Below are 20594 nucleotides of genomic sequence, written 5' to 3' on the forward strand. Positions count from 1 at the left end.
TCCCACACACCCGCTCTCCCTCCCACACACCCGCTCTCCCCTCTCACACCCGCTCTCCCTCTCACACCCGCTCTCCCTCTCACACCCGCTCTCCCTCTCACACCCGCTCTCCCTCTCACACCCGCTCTCTCTCTCACACCCGCTCTCCCTCTCACACCCACTCTCCCTCCCACACACCCGCACCCCTCTCACACACCCATACCCCACTCTCTCCCCCACCCGTGCTCTCCCCCTCGCCCTCCGCACAACCCCTCACCCTCCCCATACCCCCTTGCCCTCTCCCCCTCTCCCCCTCACCTTCTCTCTCACTCTCTCTCCTCTCGCCTTCTACCCCTCTCTCGCACTCTCCCCCTCACCCTCTCCCCCTCTCTCGCACTCTCCCCCTCTTGCCCTCTCCCCCTTCCCTTTGTCCCCTCTCACCATCCATCTATCTTTCACAGTCTTCTCTCAATCTTACAACAAATATCTGATGATAAAGCTCTTCCATGATTCAGTCCCTACGTGGAGCACTTTCCTGTATCTCATGGCCACCCCTCAGTGAGGGCAGGTACTGTCAGTGATGGTCAGGACCGACCTGCTGTGTTTGACTTTCTGAGGGGAGGGCTATTTGAAGACCAAGACCTCAAATCTGGTTGGCTCCTGGGATGCAGTGGCCCATCTCTTCTGAATGCTTCGGAGACCTGGACTGCCTCTTGCAGGCTCTAGAGAGGTACCACCAAAACTCTCCTAAATCCACAGATGGAATAAAGAATCAAGCCTTGCCCCCTCCCCTGCCCTACCCCACATCAATGTTCAGAGCATCAAGACCTTGGCTGCATTCAGTCCACTCCATTGGGCAGAATTAATGTTACTGTTAAAAAAGCAGAAAGTGCTGAAAACACTCAGCAAATCATGTCGCATCTCTGAGGAGGGAATGGGAATTCTCAGCTATTCAGTCAGCATCTGTGGAGAGTAGAGCAGTTCTCGTTTCAGACCAGAGACCTTTCATCTGGTTCACGAGAATAATCCCACAAGTGAAAGGCTTAACTTATGAGGAGTATTTGATGGTTCTGGGCCTGTAGCTTTGAAGAACAAAATTTATCGACTACTGAAAGACCTAGGTAAAGTGGATGTGGAGAGGATGTTTCTTATAGTGGGGGAGTCTAGAACCAGAGGCCACACCCTCAAAATAGAGGGACATCCATTTAGAACAGAGATGAGGTACAATTTCTTTAGCCAGAGGGTGGTGAATCTGTGGAATTCCATGCCACAGGGAGCTGTGCAGGCCAAGCCATCAGGTATATTTAAGGTAGAGGTTGATAGGTTCTTGATTAATCAGGGTGTCAGAGGTAATGGAGAGAAGGCAGGAGAATGGGGGTTGAGAGCATAATAAATCAGCCATGATGGAATGGCCTAATTCTGCACCTACATCTTATCTACATCATCTACATCAAAGCTGCTATTTCAGATTTTTAGCTTCGACAGTTTTTTTATCTTTTTATTGTTTGCACATCTGACAAAACCCTGCTCCAAGTTCTGTCACTGCCTGAAATTACCCCATGGACAGAAGAAAAGATTCACTGATGTTCTCCGAGCTTCCTTGTAGCATTCCCATGGACAGCAGGGAAGCCCTGGCCCACAAATTCTCAAAATGGCATTGGATCCTTGAAACCCTTTATAAACACAAGGGACTCTGTAGATGCTGGAAATCCAGAAAAACCCAGCAGGTGAGGCAGTATCTGTGGAGGGGAATAAACAGCCAATGTTTCAGTCTCAGCCCAAAACATTATCTGTTTATTCCTCTCCATAGATGCTGCCTCACCTGCTGAATTGCTCCAGAATTTTATGTGTGTTATCCTTAAGTCTGTTTGACAGGAGCACGTGGTTAGATGATGAAAGGAAGCCTCACGCCCCAAGTTGCCTGCCTGCACCCCCCCCCCCCCCCATCCCATCAAACTGCCCCTTCGCCACATTGGGAACATCAATCACCTGGAAACCCTCAGAGTGGAAGGGAATCGCCCTCGATCCAGAGGGACTGTTTCAGGTCAGGCTTAAGATTTTAAACCACAACAAGGCAACTCATAGGGAAAGAATTTGCACTTATATTGAACCTTCTGTTTTGGTAGCACATTCCAAATGGCCTCACAGACAATATTACATTTGGAAGTGTGGTTACTATAGTACTCTCGCACAGCATACTGTGGTAATAGCTTGTTAATCTATATTTAGTGCTGTTCTCTCGCTGATAATCATGGTCAGGCCAGAATATGTGACAGAATCATATTTCCTGTATTTTGCAATCATTACAGAAGAGTTCTTCAAGGCTGCTAAATATCAGAAATCGCTTCCATTTAAACAATGGCATTGATGTAGTCAAACACGTCGGCACTTAAGTGTGAGTGATGATTAAACCAATTGACACCACGTGAGGAGATCTGTGGAACAACCACAAGCTTGACAAAGTGGGAGGTTTTAATGAAATAATGTCTCAAAGGAGCAGAGATGGAAAGCCAGAGGGATTTAAGGAGATGAATTCCGGATGTGAGGACCGGATGTAGCCTCAGGGACCGCTGAACCATCTAAAACTGAGGATGGGCGGGAGGCCAGAATTGGGCTGCTCAGTGGCGCGGTGACTAAAACCGCTACCTCGCATGTCAGAGACGCAGGTTCGATCCCGACCTCTGGCGCTGCCGGTGTGGAGCTTATAAGTATTTCCTTGTGCAGGTTTCCCTGGATGCTAGGGTTCCCCCCTCATTCCAAAGGCATGCAGGTGGCAGGCTAGAGTGTAGGAATGTGCTGAAATCTGGGGAGAGTTGGGAGGGATGTGAGAAGAAAAATAAGATTTGTGTAAGAGAGTCTACAAGACCCTGTGTAAGAGAGGCTTAGGTAAGAGGGAAGCGGTTTGGAGGGAAACTGAGGAAGAATTCTTACAGCTCAAAGGTGTTTCTCACTGCCCGAGAAGGTGGTGGGACCAGGTGCTCTTGTGATGTTTACAAACCTAGATACAAAATAGGATGGCTAACTGACGATGGTGGTGATGTGCCCATTGATGCCAACAGACTACTGAAGAACATGGGGGGCGGCAAGTACGAGTATAACCTTCAAGAAGCATTTGGACAGGTGCACAGACAGGCAAGGTTGAGAGGGATATCAAAATCACAAGAGATACTGCACTTGCTGGAAATCCAGAGCAACACAAACAAAATGTTGGAGGAGCTCAGGAGGTCAAACAGCATCTATGGAGAGGAATATAATGAACGTTTCAGGACAAGGTCCTTTTATTATCAAAGTACAGATTAGTATGTTATCATGTACTGTCCTGATATTCATTTTCTTGCAGGCCTTTACAGGAGAACAAAATACAATTGAATTTTACGAAAAACTGTATGTAAGCAAAGATTGATGAACAACCAGTGCACAAAAGAAGAGGCAAATAAAAGTAACACTGGGGATGTGAGTTGTAAAGGGTCCTTGAAAATGGGTCAGTAAGTTGTAGAATCAGTTCAGAGTAGTGATGAATACAGTTACCCGTGCCATTTGAGGATAGTAACTCTTACTGAACCTGGTGGTGTGGGAACTAAGGCCTCTGTGCCTCCTGCCCAATGGTAGTTGCGAGAAGAATTTGTGCAGATAAATGGAATTAGCTTAGATAGGCATTTTGGTCAGCATAGGTAGGCTGGGCTGAATGGCCTCTTCTGGGTGTATGAAGATGAATGATTAGCAAGGTCAGGGATGGCTGGGGGGCGGACGTGTGGGTGTTGTGAATTCCAGAAGTCACAATGCAAGATGAGCAGGATGGGTAACACAAGTCACAGCGAGCAGTTTGATGTAATAACACAAATGTGAATGGAACGAGGGGTAAATCAAATCTCAGTCAGTGTAGGAATTGTCACACTAACCCTCCAGAAGTGCAACGTGGGGCTGAATCCACCTTTATCCTTATGCTCTGGTGACCTTGAAGAATGAAGCAGGAAGAATGCAAGGTTCATGGTGAAATTAGATTGTTGTTCAGCACCGGTTAAACCATCAGTGCCTTCGTTAGTGGAGCTTGGAACTGGCTGAGAGACGTTTGATTTGCTTACTCAGAACCGCTCTCCTCTCCAGAAGCTCAGTAGCTTCTTGAAGATGAAATATTTATGAGGCAATGAAGATACCTCCTTAGAGAGTGAATGCCAGTGTTAATGGGAAGGGCTTGTCAGCTTTAAGCAGAAAGAATGTACAGAGCTTTTAACAGGCTGTCAAAGAGATTTTGCTCAGCTTCCATTACATTTCCTCTGGCTGTTAACACTCTTGAGTTCCTTCCACGGCTATCCCATCTCCTTTCTTGACAAGTCCTGGCCTGCATTGTGTTTGTGTTTTTAATTCGTCTCACATTACAGGCAGACAGGCCGATTACAGAAATCAGACTCAAAGGAATCTTTCTGGAAACTATTAATCAGCATGGCACTGGTTAAAGAACAGTACTATACCAGTTTAGAAACTCAGAGATGGATACCAGGACTGAAGAGGATAAACCAGCATTGCAATGCACTGCTTCAAAGATCTGAATCCAGTTTTTTTTAAATTGTAGGATAAAAACAAAATGATGTTTGCAATAACGTAGGCATGAATCTGCCAGAATAACATAAAAATCCACTACCTCATAGCTTCAAGGGGCCCAGGTTTGATCCCAACCTTAAGCGCTGTTTGTGTGTGAATTTCGCACTCTCCTCTCCTGATTGCCAGGAGTGTGGAGAATCACCTGATCTGTGCTTTGGAGAGGGTCGTGGGAAGGGTCACAGGACGCCACTCAATCTGCCTCTGCATCCATAGTTCGTGAGTTTCTATTGAACGGATTGTTAATCATGAGCATCAAGGGTATTCATTGCCATAGAATACTCTGAAGGCCATGTCATTGGGTATATTTATAGAGGAGGCTGATAGGCTCTTGATTAGTAAGGGAATGAATGAAAGGTTACGGGGAAAAGGCAGGAGAATGGGGTCGAGAGGGATAATAGCTCGGCCATAATGGGATGGCAGAGAACTCGATGGACCAACTGGCCTAGTTCTGCTCCTATGTCTTATCATCTTCTGGGTAAGTGAACTCCCTCTTGAAGAAGATCATCATTGCCTGACCTACATTACTTGCCACCCATTGGCATGTGCCTAGCTGGCTACATCATATCGCGTGCAGGTGAGGTCTGCTTCATTTACTGAGCAGCAGTAAAATGGAACTGGAAACCTTGTCTCATCATCCATGAACACTTAAACCTGAGGGAAGATCTTTGCTGAAGCATCTGAAGGTGACTGGGCTTGAGAAACTCCAGCAATTGACATACTGCAATGATTTACCTCCTGCGACTAAAACCATCTCCTCTATGAGAAAGATGACTCCAGACTTTGGAATGTTTTCCTCAAGATGGCCACTGACTTGAGCTTTACCAGATTTCCCTGATGCGAGAATCAGTCAACTGCTGCTTGGACATCAGGGGCAGCCACCCTCATCATAGCTCTGGGGTTCCGTTCTGATGTCTGTGCTTGGTCCAAAGTAGCAGCGAGATTTGGAGTTTTCTCCTGGTGAAGCCCAAACCAGGCACTAATGAGCAGGTTGGTTTGTAAGCAGCATCAATGGACATTACTCATCATCTCAGTAGACTGAGAACTGGTTGAGTTGATGGTAATTAACACAGTTTGATTTGGCCTGCTGGTTCTGTGGAAAATAGGTGGCATGGTAGTACGACAGGTAGAGCCAGTGCCTCACACTGCCACAGACCCGGCTTCAACCCTGTGTGTGTGGAGTTTGCACGTTCTCTCTGTGACTGCATGGGTTCCCACCAATTGCTCTGACTTCCAGCCACATCCTAAAGACCTGCAGTTTGATGTTAGTTGACTGCTGTGAGTTACTTCTAGTGTGTGAGTGAATGGGGGGAGTTGATGGGAATGTGGTGAGAGAGTGTCTTTATTAGTAACTGAGATGAGGACTTGGTTCACCTGCTGATTCTCAGTACTGGATTATTCCCTTCATATTAATGGACAATGCAGTTAAAAAGCTCAAAGTTATAGATTGGCATGTTCTAGTAGGTGCTGGATAATTGACCCAAAAAGCCAGTGGAAAGATACAATATTTGTCTGCACTACCAAACTGAAATATTAATGGACATGGATCCAGAATTAGAATTAGGTTTATTATCACTGACATATGTCATGAAATTTGTACAGCAGTACAGCATAAGACAAAAAAAACTATGTAACAAAAATAAACAAATAGTGCAATAGATGAATAATGAGGTAGTGTTGATGGGTTCATCAACTGTTGAGAAATCTGATGGCAGAGGGGAAGAAGCTGTTCCTAAATACTCAAGTTTTACCTCCTCCCTGATGGTAGTTACAAAAAGAGGGCATGTCCTGGATGGTAAGGGTGCTCAATGAGGGATACTGCCTTCTTGAGTCACACCCTCATGAGGATGTCCTTGATGGCAGGGAGGTTGTGCCCGTGATGGAGTTGGCTTAGTCTAAACCCTCTGCAGCCTCTTTAAATCCCGTGCATTGGAGCTTTTGTGCCAGACAGTGATACAACCAGTTAGAGAACCCATCGTGGTACATCTGCCGGAACTTGCTATAGTCTTTGGTGACATACCAAATGTCTTCAAGCTCCTAATGAAGTAGAGTCGCTGGTGTATCTTCTTGTGATACTATAGGGTGTGGGCCTCTGAGATGTTGATACCCAGGAACTCAAAACTGCCCACCCTTTCAAAATAGGAATACTTGGGGAGAGTAAAACCTGGTAAAGAACAGAGATTTTGGGATAATCAAAGAGCTCTTTTAGTGAGATAGTGTGTGCATAAAGGGACAAATGGCCTCCTCTTGTGATATAAGATTGCTTACAAATGGATTTGACCTGTGCCACCATTCTGTCTCTGCTAGGACTTCCTCTCTGACATGGCGATGACGGAGGTTGACCGCTTTGTCGACCGTGAGCATTTAATATTCCGTGAGAATACCCTGGCAACCAAGGCGATCGAAGAGTACTTAAAGTTGATTGGTCAGAAATACCTCAAGGACGCAATTGGTAGGTTGGTGTACGTGACTGCTACACTCACTGCTACCGACACTCCATTAACACAGGGTTTGTATCTGACGTTGGTGTGTTACACTTATAACCATTGAAATGCAGCGGAGTCTATCGGTCATCGCACCTGGCCAGGGATGCAGTAAATGTGCCAGCTTGGAATCTAAATGGGCAAGGCAGGGTGGAGACCTCAGCTGAGAAAAATGTTGCATGGCAATGGCTTTCCTCCAAACTCATAGGTTTTGAGAAGAGGTGGGATGGATAGTGATTGTGGGTCTGGCCTCAGGAAAGTAACTGGATGGTCCCCAAAGCTTTCATTTGAGGAGGACTAACTCCTCTAGTCCTTGGTTTTATTTCTGGGCGCCGCACAGCAATGGGTGCTTTTGACAGTAGTCCATGCTGACCAATGTTCCCCATCTAAGTTAGTCTCACTGCCCACACTGGGCTCTTATCTCTCTAAACCTTTCCTATCCATGTACCTGTCCAAGAATCTTAAGGTACCTACCCCAGCCATTTCCTCCAGCTGCTCATTCCATATATAGACCACTGTCAGGGTGGAGTATGTTGCCCCTCAGGTTCCTTCACTTCTCACCTTAAGCCCTTACCCCCTCATTCTTCATTCCCCAACCCTGGGGAAAAGGACATGCGTTCATTGCCCCTGTCGATACCCTTGATGATTTCATACACCACGATAAGATCATCTGTCATTCTTATACACCATTGAAAAATATCTCAACCAGCTTAATCCCTCTGCCTAAACTTAGCTCCTTGAGTCCTGGCAATATACTTGTAAATCTCCTTTGCATTCCATCCAATTTAATGAAATCTTTTCTGCAGCAGGGTATCCAAAACTGAGCAAAACTTCCTTTGGTAACATATCGAATTGGGTTGTTTATGGACCAGAAAATGCCCTTCTAAGGCAGCTCCTTGACATCTTGTAGAATCTTTGGACAAAGAGAAAAACTCAGTTCCTCAAGCCTGTGTTGGCTTCTCAAGAGAGCTGAGTCCGAGCCCCACTCTCCTTCTGCTTGCTGAAGTCTTCTCCTGTTCTACTTTCCTTTGGCAGTTTCCTGCAAGGTTTTACTCACAAACTTCGGCAGCACAGGGAGCCTGGCTGCCACACTTCACCCTGCACCTGCAGCTCACCTGCCAGGCAGTAAGAAGGAGTGAGGATTCTGGTGAACTTTTCCACCATCAATAAATTAACCAAGGGGAGAATTTATGCCATTTGGCACTGTTCCCTCAGCCTTGGTCCTCTGAGCTAACTTACACCCAGTTCACCTGTTCCACAAAGTTCTGAAGGAGGTCGAGACCCTAAACCATGAGTGGCAGTGACACCAGCTGTCAGCAGAATGAACAGGGAGGGAATTGGGGGAATGGGTCAAGGGCACTGGGGTAAGGGAGTAGGTATTTAGGAGATGGATTGGGGTATTGGAAGAAGGGGGCAGGGGCTTGGGATTGGATCGGAAGCATTTTGGATTGGATGGGGGCATTGTGGTGAATGGAGCAGAGCTCAAGAGGAATGTAACTCCAGGTACATAGAAGGTGTTGAATTTGAGGAACTTAGAGGAAGAGGGAATTTCTGTGGGAACAGATGGGCTTGCAGGTTTCATTTTTATCCCAAGTTTATCTGACATTGAAAGGTCCGATTACAAACCAGGCTCCGCTGTAGTTTGTTTTAACTTTTAGATTTTAAAAAAAATCAGTGATAGAACCATTTCACCTCCATCACAATTTAAATGTGCTTTACTCGAAAGTGACCAGCCTGTGGCTGCAGGGAATACTGGCATTGGAGGACAATGGTGCTGGAGACATGGTGGTGGTCGATGGGAGGAGGAGGATTGAACCACTGTTAGGCCCCCAGGGATAGCTCAGTTATGTCATGAGCTAAGTTTTTTACCCTGCAGTGGGAAGGCTTGAGGGGAATCGTTATTTATTACTTGCCCATGTTATTCACTCTTGGATATGTTTGAAGCATTTATTCTCATTCACTTTCTCACTCTGTTACCTTGTGTTATCCTTTTTCTTTCTGACAATGAAGGCCTTGTTTACTTCTCTGCCTCCATACAGAGGCACACGCACACACATACTCCCCCTCCCCCTATCCCATTTCCCTACCTCATCCCCCTCCCCTTCCTCCACACCCCTCCTCTACTCCCATTCCTCTATTCCTCTCCGTCACCCTCTCCATCTCTCTCTCTCTCATCTCTGTCATTCTTTCTCTCTTCCTCTCTGTGTCTTTCCCCTGCTCTCCCACTCAGCTCCAAGGACCCCATTTTCAGTGGAGTCACGCACAAGACAGATCAGGGATTCTCAGGCTCTCTTTGTTGCCCTAAACTCCAGTCTTGCTTCTGGCCCTTCCAAGTAAGATTTCAACTGGAAATGGCCCTGGCCTTCTGCAGCATAGTGGGGGTATCCTATCAAGTAATTGTCAATGGAAGAGCAACCCCATCCATATCTACCTTAGGAGGCCACCTTCACCACCCACATTCTTCCTTGTCCTTGACCCATCAGTTTACAACTTATTGCCTCTTTGGGTACATGAGCCCAGATAACTGAAGAATCCTTTGTATTCTCATTGGCAAAATGCATGAGGCATTTATATAATGGCGCGCATTATTCAGATGAATGCCATTGATTTTTATGGGTTTGGTTTCCCATCTTATGGTGGGATGGGTTCGTTGGGATCACTAGGGGGAATATCAAGATCCTCATGGATGTACCTCTGTGTGTACAATGAAACAGTTGGCCTTTCTCATCTCTCATACAAGCATTCCACCTCCTACTATTGTCCCACCACCCAGTCTGGGACCAAACCAAAAAAAAAGGATTAATTGCCGGATTTACTCTTCAGTAAAACACTTTTAATGTCATGCGTGCGTTTATATATTTTTACTGTTAACCCTTTGAGGACTCTGGACCTGTTGCAGTTTTTCGACTTGCCATGTTTTCAGGAGCTGTAGGAGAGTTGGGTCGGACAGGTGAATATCAGTGGAACAAGGTCTAGCTGATTCATGTTCTCAGTGCAAAGTGTTGGAGTTTCTGTGGACCTCAGACTTTCAGAGTTGCTCCATTCCATTGGACTTTACTGTCATAGGAAAACAGCACAGGAACAGGCCCTTCAGCCCATGCTGACCTTCTTGCCCATCTGCACTGTATCCCATTTACCAGCATCGTCTACAGACTTCTAAACCTTGCCCATTTCAATGTCCATCTAAATATCCCCCAAATACTGTAACTCTAACTGATTACACTGCCTCCTCTGGCAGTGTTTTCAAGGTATCAACCACTTTATAAAAATCTTTCCCATCAGCTCCTCTTTAAATCTCCTTCCTTTCACCTTAAACCTATGCCATCTTGTTTTTATTTTATGCCCTTGCCATAGGGAAAAGATTCTATTTACTCTTTCTTTGCCTCTTATAGTTTGCTATTCTTCACCCCCCCACACATCCTCCACTCCAGGGAAAGCAAGTTCAGCCTATCCAATCTCTCCCCTAAGCTTCAGTCCTCCAGTGCAGACAATATGCTGAGGGGCATCTCATTTTGCCCGGGCTAGTTCCTGGGCATACTGATGGGACGGCTGCAGTCCTGTTTGTGTAGCCTGTCCTGCTGGTGACGATCTTGCTCTCTATTTGAGTTGAGATTTTTGCAGAGCAAATTGGGATCAACTACCCTCAACTTCTTTCCAACATAGAACATCAAATGCAGAACAGCACAGAACTCGGCCCTGCAGAAATGTGCCGAACATGATGCCGAGTTAAACTCTCCCTTTATCCCCGTATGTGGTCCATGTTCCTTCGCCTCCTGCCTGTTGAACACCGTTATCAAATCTGCTTCCACTACCCCGAAGTCCACCATTCTCTGTGTAAAAACGTGCCTCTCATATCTACTTTAAACTCCCCCCCCCCCCCCCACCTTAAAGCTATGCACCCCCACCCTATATTTGACCTTCTGACGCTGGGAAAAGATTCTGACTCTATCTGATCTATCTCTTTCATGATCTCATAAACTCTGTCAGGTCTCCCATGGCCTCTGTCGCTCCAGAGGAAACCACCCAAGTTGGTTCAACCTTTCCTTCTGGTACATGCCCTCTCATCCAGGCAGCATCCTGGTAAATCCCTTCTGCACCCTCTCCAAAGCCTCCACATCCTTCCTGTCAGGAGGCAACCAGAATTAGTTCCTCTCCAATTTCAGTCTAATCAGATCTTTATTCAACTGCAACTTCCCTCCAGTCTTGACGTTGCAGCCTCCATTGTGAGTCCATTACTTTTCCTCTTTGCTCAATGGTTACTCACTTTCATTTGATGAAAATTTAATTGTCTTACATTTTTTGGGGGGCTTAAATTGAAAATTACTTTTTTTTCATCTGAGCAATTATCCAACTGTTGTTTTGCTTTACTTTTGAAAATTCAATGCTTCCTGCTGAGAGTTATCATGGTGACCCTGGCGTGTGGTCTCAGTCAGAGATGCATGGGATGTTGCAGGATAATTTGGCCCATATTCCCCTGGAGGTTTCAACTGTTGGGGCCACAGATCTTCAGACAGCAGCACTGAACTAGGCAGGCTGTCAGCATCTACCGTTCTTGGGCCTCCGTCCCTCTACCTTCTATGCCCCAGCATCCCACTGATCTACCGATGGCCACATGTTCTGACCCTCTTAAAGCTGGTGTTTGATTGTGGTCCTGACACTCCCTACAGATATGATGAACTCCATCCCTCCAAAAGCAGTCCCAGCCCAACCTTCCCAATGCAGCTTGTGGTCACCCTGATCCTAACAAGTGTTTCTTCAGTCTCTAACCTCCTCCATTTCCCTTGTTCTTGTGGGTGCTCTCTTGACTGCCCATTTGCTTCCATGACCTCTGCACTGCATCAGTTGATCTTCTGACCTCTGCCTCTTTCATGACCCTCCACAAGCTATCTCCTGGCCTCTTCACTTCCACCCCCTTCTCCCTCAATGGAAGACCTCCCAGTCACTAGCACCCCTGATGTGGGAGGTCGCCTAACCCTAACACCACCAGTGTGGGAAATCTCTCACCCTCTGACATAACATTTGCTTAATGGATAATCTCCAAACTTTTGACATCCCTCAATATGGGACATCCTAGAACCTGATACCTGACATAGGAGATTGCCTAGCCTCTCTCTCTGTCTCTACTCCATACATGACTTCTTGTTTCTGAGTGCTCCGTGAGTAATCTCCCAACTGCTGATTCCACCTCCTTCCACTTCACTCATCCCGACATCCCCAAGAACAATGAACTTCGTGATCTAATTTGATCCCTCCCCTCCCAACAATGGTCATTCCAATGTTTTGCTCTCAAAACCTCAAAGGTCTGATCAACAAATACCTCCAATTCCAATTTACCACCTCCCCCCTTCAAATATAATGATTCAGCAACTCTATCACCCCCCATCCTCAAATTCTTGCCAACTTGTCCTTGCTCATGGCAACCTATTTGCCTGTAGTCTGAAAATGAACAGACACTTTTCCCTGAATGGAGTAATTATTTGAATATCAATTAAAGGTCAGGAAGTCCAGAAAATATTTTTAATGCCCCTGTGATGTTTGCACAAATTTCGGTCCTAGCGTTATGGATGCCAACCTGATCTGGATTTCACTTTCACCCGGCAGGAGTGGCCATGTTCTTGTTCCTGGTCTGTTGAGAGAGCACTTCCCAGGGCACTGCATCGTTGCAACATTGCTGTGATAAGTCAGACAAACTGGGGAGTTGAAACTGAAGCTGACTGCCTTTCTAAGAGCTGCAGGCTAGACCCTGAGCTGGCTGGAAGCCTACAGGGGTCTCAGATGGCTCAGTCTCTGCCACCGGAGGCCCTCACTGAGTTGTGCAAACACTGAATGCATTTCACTCTATTTCCATGAGTCCACTCTGGACATCGAACCACAAACTGAGTTAATCTCGTCAACTGTGAGATTTGTCCAGGAATTTAAGGTCAGAAGAGGACTAGAAAATATATCTTGATTATTTTTGGGTTTTTTTCTCAGTTCTAGAGATGTTGAGAGTTGAGGGGAGACAGAGTCAGGATCACTGTTAACCCATCGGGTAATGATAATGTCCGTTCACTTTCTAAGCAGCTATCTTTCATTGATATCAGACAAGGCAAGTTAAGGGGGAGCATTGGCTGGTCATGGGATCAAATCTGCAGTGATGTGTCAATCTAGAATGAACAAGTAGAGACAGATAGCAAAATGGCTGCTGTTTTCATAAGGACGCTATACGAATTTGGACCTGAAATTACTTACCCTGGCCCACCATTGTATGGCCAGCATTTGCCTGTCTATGATTTGGTAAATGTCCAACGTCTCACAGAAATCTCATTGCAGAATATTGAAAGGCCTCAAAGGGTTAATTACTTTCCATTTCTCATAAGGATTGCTGAGGATTATTGTCTTGTAATGATAGTTTGTGCTGAATGGTAGTATGTCAATGAGACCAGAGCAGGTTGAAAGGTTATTGTTCATGTTTGACCACTTTTGCCAAATTCAGCCAACCATTTTCTTCAAACTTTATCTGATCTCTCTGAGGTGAAAGGTAAGATTAACTCCCTTTTTTCCCAGTTTTGGAACATTTCAAGTCACTAAATGGGTCTATCTTATACCTTCTGCCTCTCCCCTCGCCAAGCACTTTATTGTCGATTAGACTGTGAACATCAAGCCCCTCCTTCACTTATTCTCCGAGAGTCACAAGTAATTTCCCAATTAGGGAACTCGTTGCTCTTTGGAACGTCTCACTGAAGTGGCTGAACAGTCTCCTTCATTTGCTTTAATATAACGGGTCACTTTTTTGAAGTAAATGATAAGGACAGTGTACGTGTTACTGTTTTATTTCTCCCTTCCCCATGAATACCTATTACAAACCCAATCTAGAGACTTGAGCACAAAGTCTAGGCTGACACCCATGTATCAGACCTGAGGGGTTGCTACCTTGGTGGAAACAGTCTTCTGGGTGAGACATTAAACTGAGTGTCTGAATATCCTTTTTTTGGTAAATGCAAAAACAAAGAACTCTACGCCACTATTGCACGAGCTTCTGGAGGTCTCCCTTGGTGGCCCCGTGGCACAGCTGGCAAAGCTGCAGAAACCTTGGCTGAACCCTTATCTCTGCTGCATGGAGTTTGCACGTTCTCCCTCTGACCATGTGGGATTCCTCCCACATCCCAAGGACCCTGTGAGTTGGTAGGCCAATTGGCTGCTGTAAATGAACTCTAGTGCGGAGGGGAGTCAGGAAGGAGTTGATGGCAGTAGGGGGAGTAAAAAGTGCTTAATGGTCGGTGTGGCCATATTGGGCAGAAGGGCCTGTTCCCATGCTCTGTCACTCCATGAGACCATGAAAACCAACATTGTTGGGAGAGAAAAGGTCAAGTGGCCATGACTGCCTCACTGCATGTGAGACCATGCAGCCAATATGAGTGTGGGCTCATCAGACAGTAGATGAGCAAAAGGATGGAGAGAAGGAAAAAAAATCTGATTGGACTGGGTCATTGCGGGTCCTGTTGCTCCTTCACTGTTGCCAGTTTGCGAGTTCCTCACCCTTTCTAGTGGGGTCTGCTGAAACTGCTCTGCTCTCCAGATAATGTAGCGAATATATTTTTCTCAATAGTTCCTGTATTGACCTGCCTGGTGTAATGCAATGTCACTGCTTGTGTTTCCTGGTGTTGTGCATGCTTGCATGTATTATGGCGCCTTACGGGTGATGCCCTTGTGCTTTGCAAACTCCCCCCACCCTCTCCCTTTGTAACTGTGCATTGCCTGTCAATGTACGTGAGCGTTGGAGCAATGTTGTCGGTGGAACCCACTGCAGATGTGTTGGATGTCTGGAAGCCATTCTCTCAATTGCAGAGCCAAGTATTCCTCAGAGGAAGTTCATGGACTTGGGGAAAAATTGTCTTTTTCTCAGCTCAGTTTGTGACCTATATGCCATTTCTAAACAGAAACAAATTGCCACGTGGAGTCTGCTTCTCAAAGAGTACAAAACTAGATAAAGCAAGATCTAATCAATGCTTTAGTTAAATTAATCATCCGTTGCTTCCTTTGGGTTATTAGACACATCAATGTTTCTTTTGCAGTTTCTTAACAACTTGGCCTTGACAACTCTTGGGTTGACTTATGAAAATTCTTGTGCCAGAACCTCAATTTTTATATATATATATCTCTTCTGGCATTTTGAGTCTTCTGAAAAGTATATGTGAGGTCACTTATTATTGTATCTCTTGGAAAGGCCACACAGCTATCAGAAGTTCCAATTATGCCACATTCTGATCACTGCACCCCAGGAATGTGAAGCCTGTTCCCCTTTCGGTTCACTCATCGATGTGATTTGAAAATGTGCATCCAGTTTAAAATTGTTTCCATTATTTTTCATCCACCTTGGTGCATTTGTTAATCTGTTCAGCACGTCATTTTGGAACTGAACCATCCATGTGGCATCGGCACTAGGAGCAAGCCTTCCCTAAAACTGCGTGGCCCTCTCGAGTACAAAATAGGAAGTGTGTGCAGTGAGAACCGTGTTTCAAGAGTGCTCTGCCAGGTTTATGAGCTAATTATTGCCTTTAAATATATTGAAGGAGAGAAACCTTCACCTTCTTTTCCATCAGTTCATTGAGATTTGGCAGCATTATAAGTCTTCCAAAAGTGCAGTCATTCACTCGTGCTTATTATTCTGTGGCAAACACCTGTGCGGTGGTAGTCCTTGGTGCTGTCGCTAGATCCTTGAACTAAAAACGTGTCCCGCAGCCACATCTTTTCACCAGCCTGTCAGGATCCCTCGAACTTCCAGGGAGCACTCTGTCTTCGTGTCTTCACAGAAGCATCTGTCCTTTATCCCACAGCAGACCTCTTGAAGCCACTTGCTTGTCCCTTCAACCGGTGTAGGGAAACACAACAGAGCTATACTGAGTCCCTCACAATTGATGATATCGATCATTGTAGGACTTCTGTGGGGCAACACCCTGATTAGAGTGCACTGTCTCACTGCACCGGGGACCCAGGTTCAATACTGACCTCGGGATCTATCTGTGCGGAGTTTCAAGTTTGTTTAATTTCAACCAAACATAAATACCCATGAATACAGCCAAACAAATCCATGTTCCTCTGGGGTCAAAGTGCAAAGCACAGTACCAATGCTTGTACACAGCCCAAGGTGCATATAGCACATATAATTTCAACAGCAGTAAGCATACAGTCACAAAAAGTATATAGCCCAGCTCCCTGAGTGTCATATCCTGTAGACTGATGGCGCATGTTGTTGGCAAAAGCAAAGCTGCTGCAGTCCGATCATAACATGGTAGTGCAGCCACAGATTAACACAATCTAGTTCGTCTTCCACCGAGCGAATACTGGAGAGCAGCACCATTGGGAGGGGCCAGTGTGGAGTCTCACCGTGCCACTCTGACTTCAGCGTCTACTCCACAGCACTGCAGTGTCCCTCCATCCTTGGCCACTCTAAATTGCACACGATGTATAGGTGAGTGGTAGAGCATGAGGGAAGTTGAGACATGAAGAAATGATATATCAAATGAAAAAAGTTTAAAATGCTGGATAATTGGCAAAGATAAAGTGGGCTGAAGTACTATTTCTGTGCTGTATGATTCAATAACTTCTACAGACAACATTACAAATGCTCTTTCTACTACATCTTTTAAAAGGTAGTAGAGCTGTTGTTGATTATTAGAGCAGTGAAGTTGAATGTCATGCTGGAGATTACATTTTGCCCATTGCACTGTTATTGATGTCATTGTCAGAGTATTAAAGTCAGAGAGCAGATTCTGGTGCAAATGAAAAACCTACAGAAAAGTCAACTTTCCTGCCAATCATTAAAAAAGCCAGAGAAAAGTGAAATATATATGGGTTAAACCGATTTTCAGCTTCTTGACAACTTTCTTTTCCCACTGAGCAATCAAAGCACACTCAAGGTGTGTTCCAACACCAACAACTTCCTTTTACATAACATTTACATTGCAGCAAAATATCCTTTGGAAAATTATCAAACTAAACCAAACCTTGCATCATAGAATTTAAAAAATCTTAAACTACAGGAGGAGGACATTTGGGCTAACCTGTTTGTATCAATGAAAAGAATCTATCCAGCTGTATCCCTCTTTTCAATGCAATATTTCTGCCTCAAACAGCCTTTTGGACAACTGTGTTAACCTCCTACATGTTCTATACTAGCACCAACTCCCCTGTCTTGTCTTGCCACGTAGAAATCCAGTTAGACCTGTGGCCAAAAGTGGGTAAGAGCGGCAAGTGGTAGGAAGTCTCTCATTCAAGACGGATAGGTTGTGTGGAGTAATTCCAGAGCTTGAGCTACTGTATCACTGCTAAAGCGTGAATGTGGAGAATAGCAATGAAATTTTAATTTTGTATTCATACGGAAATAATATGAAGGCAGCTCCAATATGGTGATTCAAAGATTGAAAGTACACTTGTTATCAAAGAATGTATAAATATACAACCTTGAGATTTGTCTGCTTACAGGCATCCACAAAGCAAGAAACCTGAAAGAGCTCAATTTTTAAAAAAGACCAACATCCAATGCACAGAGAAAGATAAAAACACAAATCATGCAAATAATAGAAGCAAGCAACAGCAGCAGCATTCCAAGCCAAATTGGGTCCTTATATCTGAATCCCCAGAGCAGCTGGAGTAGGCCCCAGACTCTTGGTCTCAGATTATCATGTTAGTGGGATGAATCAACGTGAAGCTCGCAACAACAATTAATGAATGCTTAAATAATAAAACCTACCAGTCAATTGTGCAGATGATCCCAAGGAATATCATTTAGAACCTGAATGCCAGGAAGGGAAAAAAAACACCAGTCACCATCTTCCTCTCCTAGATACTTTGGAAGAGTGTAGACATAGTTTATTTTGATCTGAATGTAAGATTAAGCAGTGACCTAATTGAGGTACACAAGAACAAGAAAATGAGAGCAGGAGTAAACTTGCTCCTATTCCTCAAGCCTGGAGTAGGAGAAGGCCACTTGGCCCTTTAGACATGCCCATATCATATTTGATGTGCTCCAGGTCTCATCTCCTATACTATACCAGTTCCACATAAACCTTATTTGCTTGCACTTTAAATACCCCTAAAGATCGAGTCATCACAACCTTCTTGAGATAGCAAATCCAAGAAATTCACCATCCTTTGTGAGAAGAAGCACTTAATCTCATTCGAGCTTGTCCCACCAGTGAAAACATCTCAACAGTTTCCTTGTTAAGTTTTAATTTGACCATCTTTCCATCTTCTAAACTCCAAAGAATACAGAACTGGCTTCTTTATTCAAATGAGGTAGTTAAAATGATTTATGGGCTTTGAAAGGAGCGAGCAAACTTTTTATTAGTGGCAAGAAGGGTTGGAATTCAAAGCGATCATGTCAGGAAGCACTTTTACACTTTCAATGCCACCCGGGGGCGGGGGGGGGGGGGGTGGTGTCAACCTAAAATGTCAAATCTGAAATCAGAAGGTTTAATATCAGGTGATGGTTATGACGGTATAAAGGGAAAGTTTGCAGGTAAGCCATGATGCAACTGAATAATAGACCTAACTTCTCCCTTGGCTACAAAATTTTGAAAGGGAGGTGAGTTGTTCCATAGACATACAGCACAGGCACGGGCCTTTAGGCTCTCTGAGTTGGCACCAAACACTACAATACACATCCACATTAATTGCATTTTATTCTCTTTATACTTCTCTTAACTCCCTCTGGATTCTACCGCTCATCTACATTCTAAGTTCTTGAATATCTACAGCCTTAGTTCTGGGTGGAGACAACAAATGCCAGAATTGGAAGAGTCAATTGGAATTAGTTAACATTTGCTGTGCATCCTGTCTGTGCCATCCCTGACCCAGGACTGCATGATGGAACAGTGCAAAGTGAGCTTTGCATCTAATCTGTCCTCAAGCAGGGCTGGGAGAGTTTAATGAGAAAGAAATTAAAGTTAGGAAACTTGAATCACTGACTCCAAGAATAGGCCTGATTACTTACCAAGTCTGTACTCTCCACAGACCATTTGCTGTCTGCTCTCTGTTGGACTCAACCAATTCAATTCTTTTCCTCTGAGGAAAAGATCTACAATGTTTTACTCTTCATGTTCCCAAAGGTAAATAAAGTCAACCTTAAGGGCTCCACTCCACATCTATGGCTGGTTTCCTTCCTTGGTGGGACATTCCATGGTTGCAGTAGCTCATGGTCCACACAGCATTCCATCATCGCTATCTGCACTTATCCTCCTAATACTCAGCCCCATCCCTAATCAGATGGGGTGTGGCATGTTTTGCGTAAGCATGTGTAATGAACTGGGAGGGGGTGTGAATGATGCTGTAGTGGGATAGTTAAGGTCTGTGTGTCCATGCGTGTGATAGTATGTATGTACAGGTGTGATGGATGCTATGAGAGTGAGTAGGAGTGCCGGAACGTTTGGAAGGCAAGTGATAGGGTTTTCAGGAGTGATGTGTGAGAGGGATGTGTGGATGTGTGGGAGTGTTTGAATTGCATGTAATTGGCGTGGTGTTAATGGGATGTCCAGGAAGCATGTGATGGGTCTTTAGGGATGATTAGTTACTTAGTATGTGAGTGAGTGTATGATTGGGTTGCATGTGTCAGGTGAGTGGTGGGATCATGGGCAGGACTGTTGGAATGTTTGGACTCTAGTAACGGGGTTTGTGGAGTAGTTGGGGGCTCTAGGTGTGACTGATCAGATGCTTGTGGGTACAACTGTCTCGCTGTTTGGGCAGCATGTGCTAGAGTATTCAGAGTGCTTTAGGGTTGCATGTGATGTGTCTGTGAATGTTGTTTGTGTGATGGGATGCAATGCAACAAGATGGTATATGGGTAATGAGGATCAGTGCCAGGGTGTAAGTAATAACAACGAGTAACTGTGTCTTTTTCACAGGGGAGTTTATCCGAGCACTTTACGAATCTGAGGAGAACTGCGAGGTAGACCCAGCCAAGTGTTCCTTTTCCACCTTGGCCGATCATCAGGCCAACCTGAGGATGTGCTGCGAGCTGGCACTTTGCAAGATCGTCAACTCTCATTGGTCAGTGCTGGCATAGCATGACAGATGAATAACCAGTAGAAGTTGACCAACAGTGGTGGGGCAACAGTCATGGTCAGAATTGGAATCAGGTTTATCATCACTGAAATTTGTTGTCTTGTGGCAGCCATAGAGTGCAGGACAAAACAATTACCACATGTTACAAAAGTAACTAAATAGTGCAACAGTAGAATAATGAGGTAGTGTTCATGAACGATGAGGAGCCTTGTCCTGATAGTTGTGGGTGCTTGTGTCCAACTGAACAGGAGAGATTTCAATGTACATCTATAGAATGTGTCCCCATGGGGTCCACATCAGGATCCAGCCATGGAGAGGGGATGGTCTTCTCTGATGAGGTTCAATGTTTCCTTTCAAATCCAGCATGGATTAAACGGATGAACTGATCATCTCTGGGAGATGAAGCAGTGCAGTAGCTGATGTAACTATCTGCTGATTGCTCTGAGAAAAAGAACCTTCCTTTAAGTACCAGATACTTGTATATCTGACCAGACA

General features: G+C 45.0%; 1 protein-coding gene across 22 annotated transcripts in view; it reads left to right on the forward strand.

Moving 5' to 3' along the window:
• Positions 1 to 20594, forward strand: part of LOC140717149 (ras/Rap GTPase-activating protein SynGAP-like) — a 683169-nt gene that overhangs the window by 552069 nt on the left and 110506 nt on the right. For 18 of the 22 annotated variants that reach the window (XR_012096464.1, XR_012096465.1, XR_012096472.1 and 15 more), the window contains 2 exons: positions 6883 to 7084; positions 19940 to 20084. Coding sequence is in view for 6 of the 22 variants with exons in the window: in XM_073030475.1 (XP_072886576.1) it covers positions 6883 to 7084; positions 19940 to 20084 (347 nt within the window). In the remaining 16 variants the exon portion in view is untranslated. The remainder of the gene's footprint in view (positions 1 to 6882; positions 7085 to 19939; positions 20085 to 20594) is intronic. The other 4 variants (XR_012096471.1, XR_012096477.1, XR_012096478.1 and 1 more) reach the window with 1 other exon arrangement.

Source organism: Hemitrygon akajei, chromosome 2, assembly GCF_048418815.1.
Source record: "Hemitrygon akajei chromosome 2, sHemAka1.3, whole genome shotgun sequence".
NCBI classification, from domain to species: domain Eukaryota; kingdom Metazoa; phylum Chordata; class Chondrichthyes; order Myliobatiformes; family Dasyatidae; genus Hemitrygon; species Hemitrygon akajei.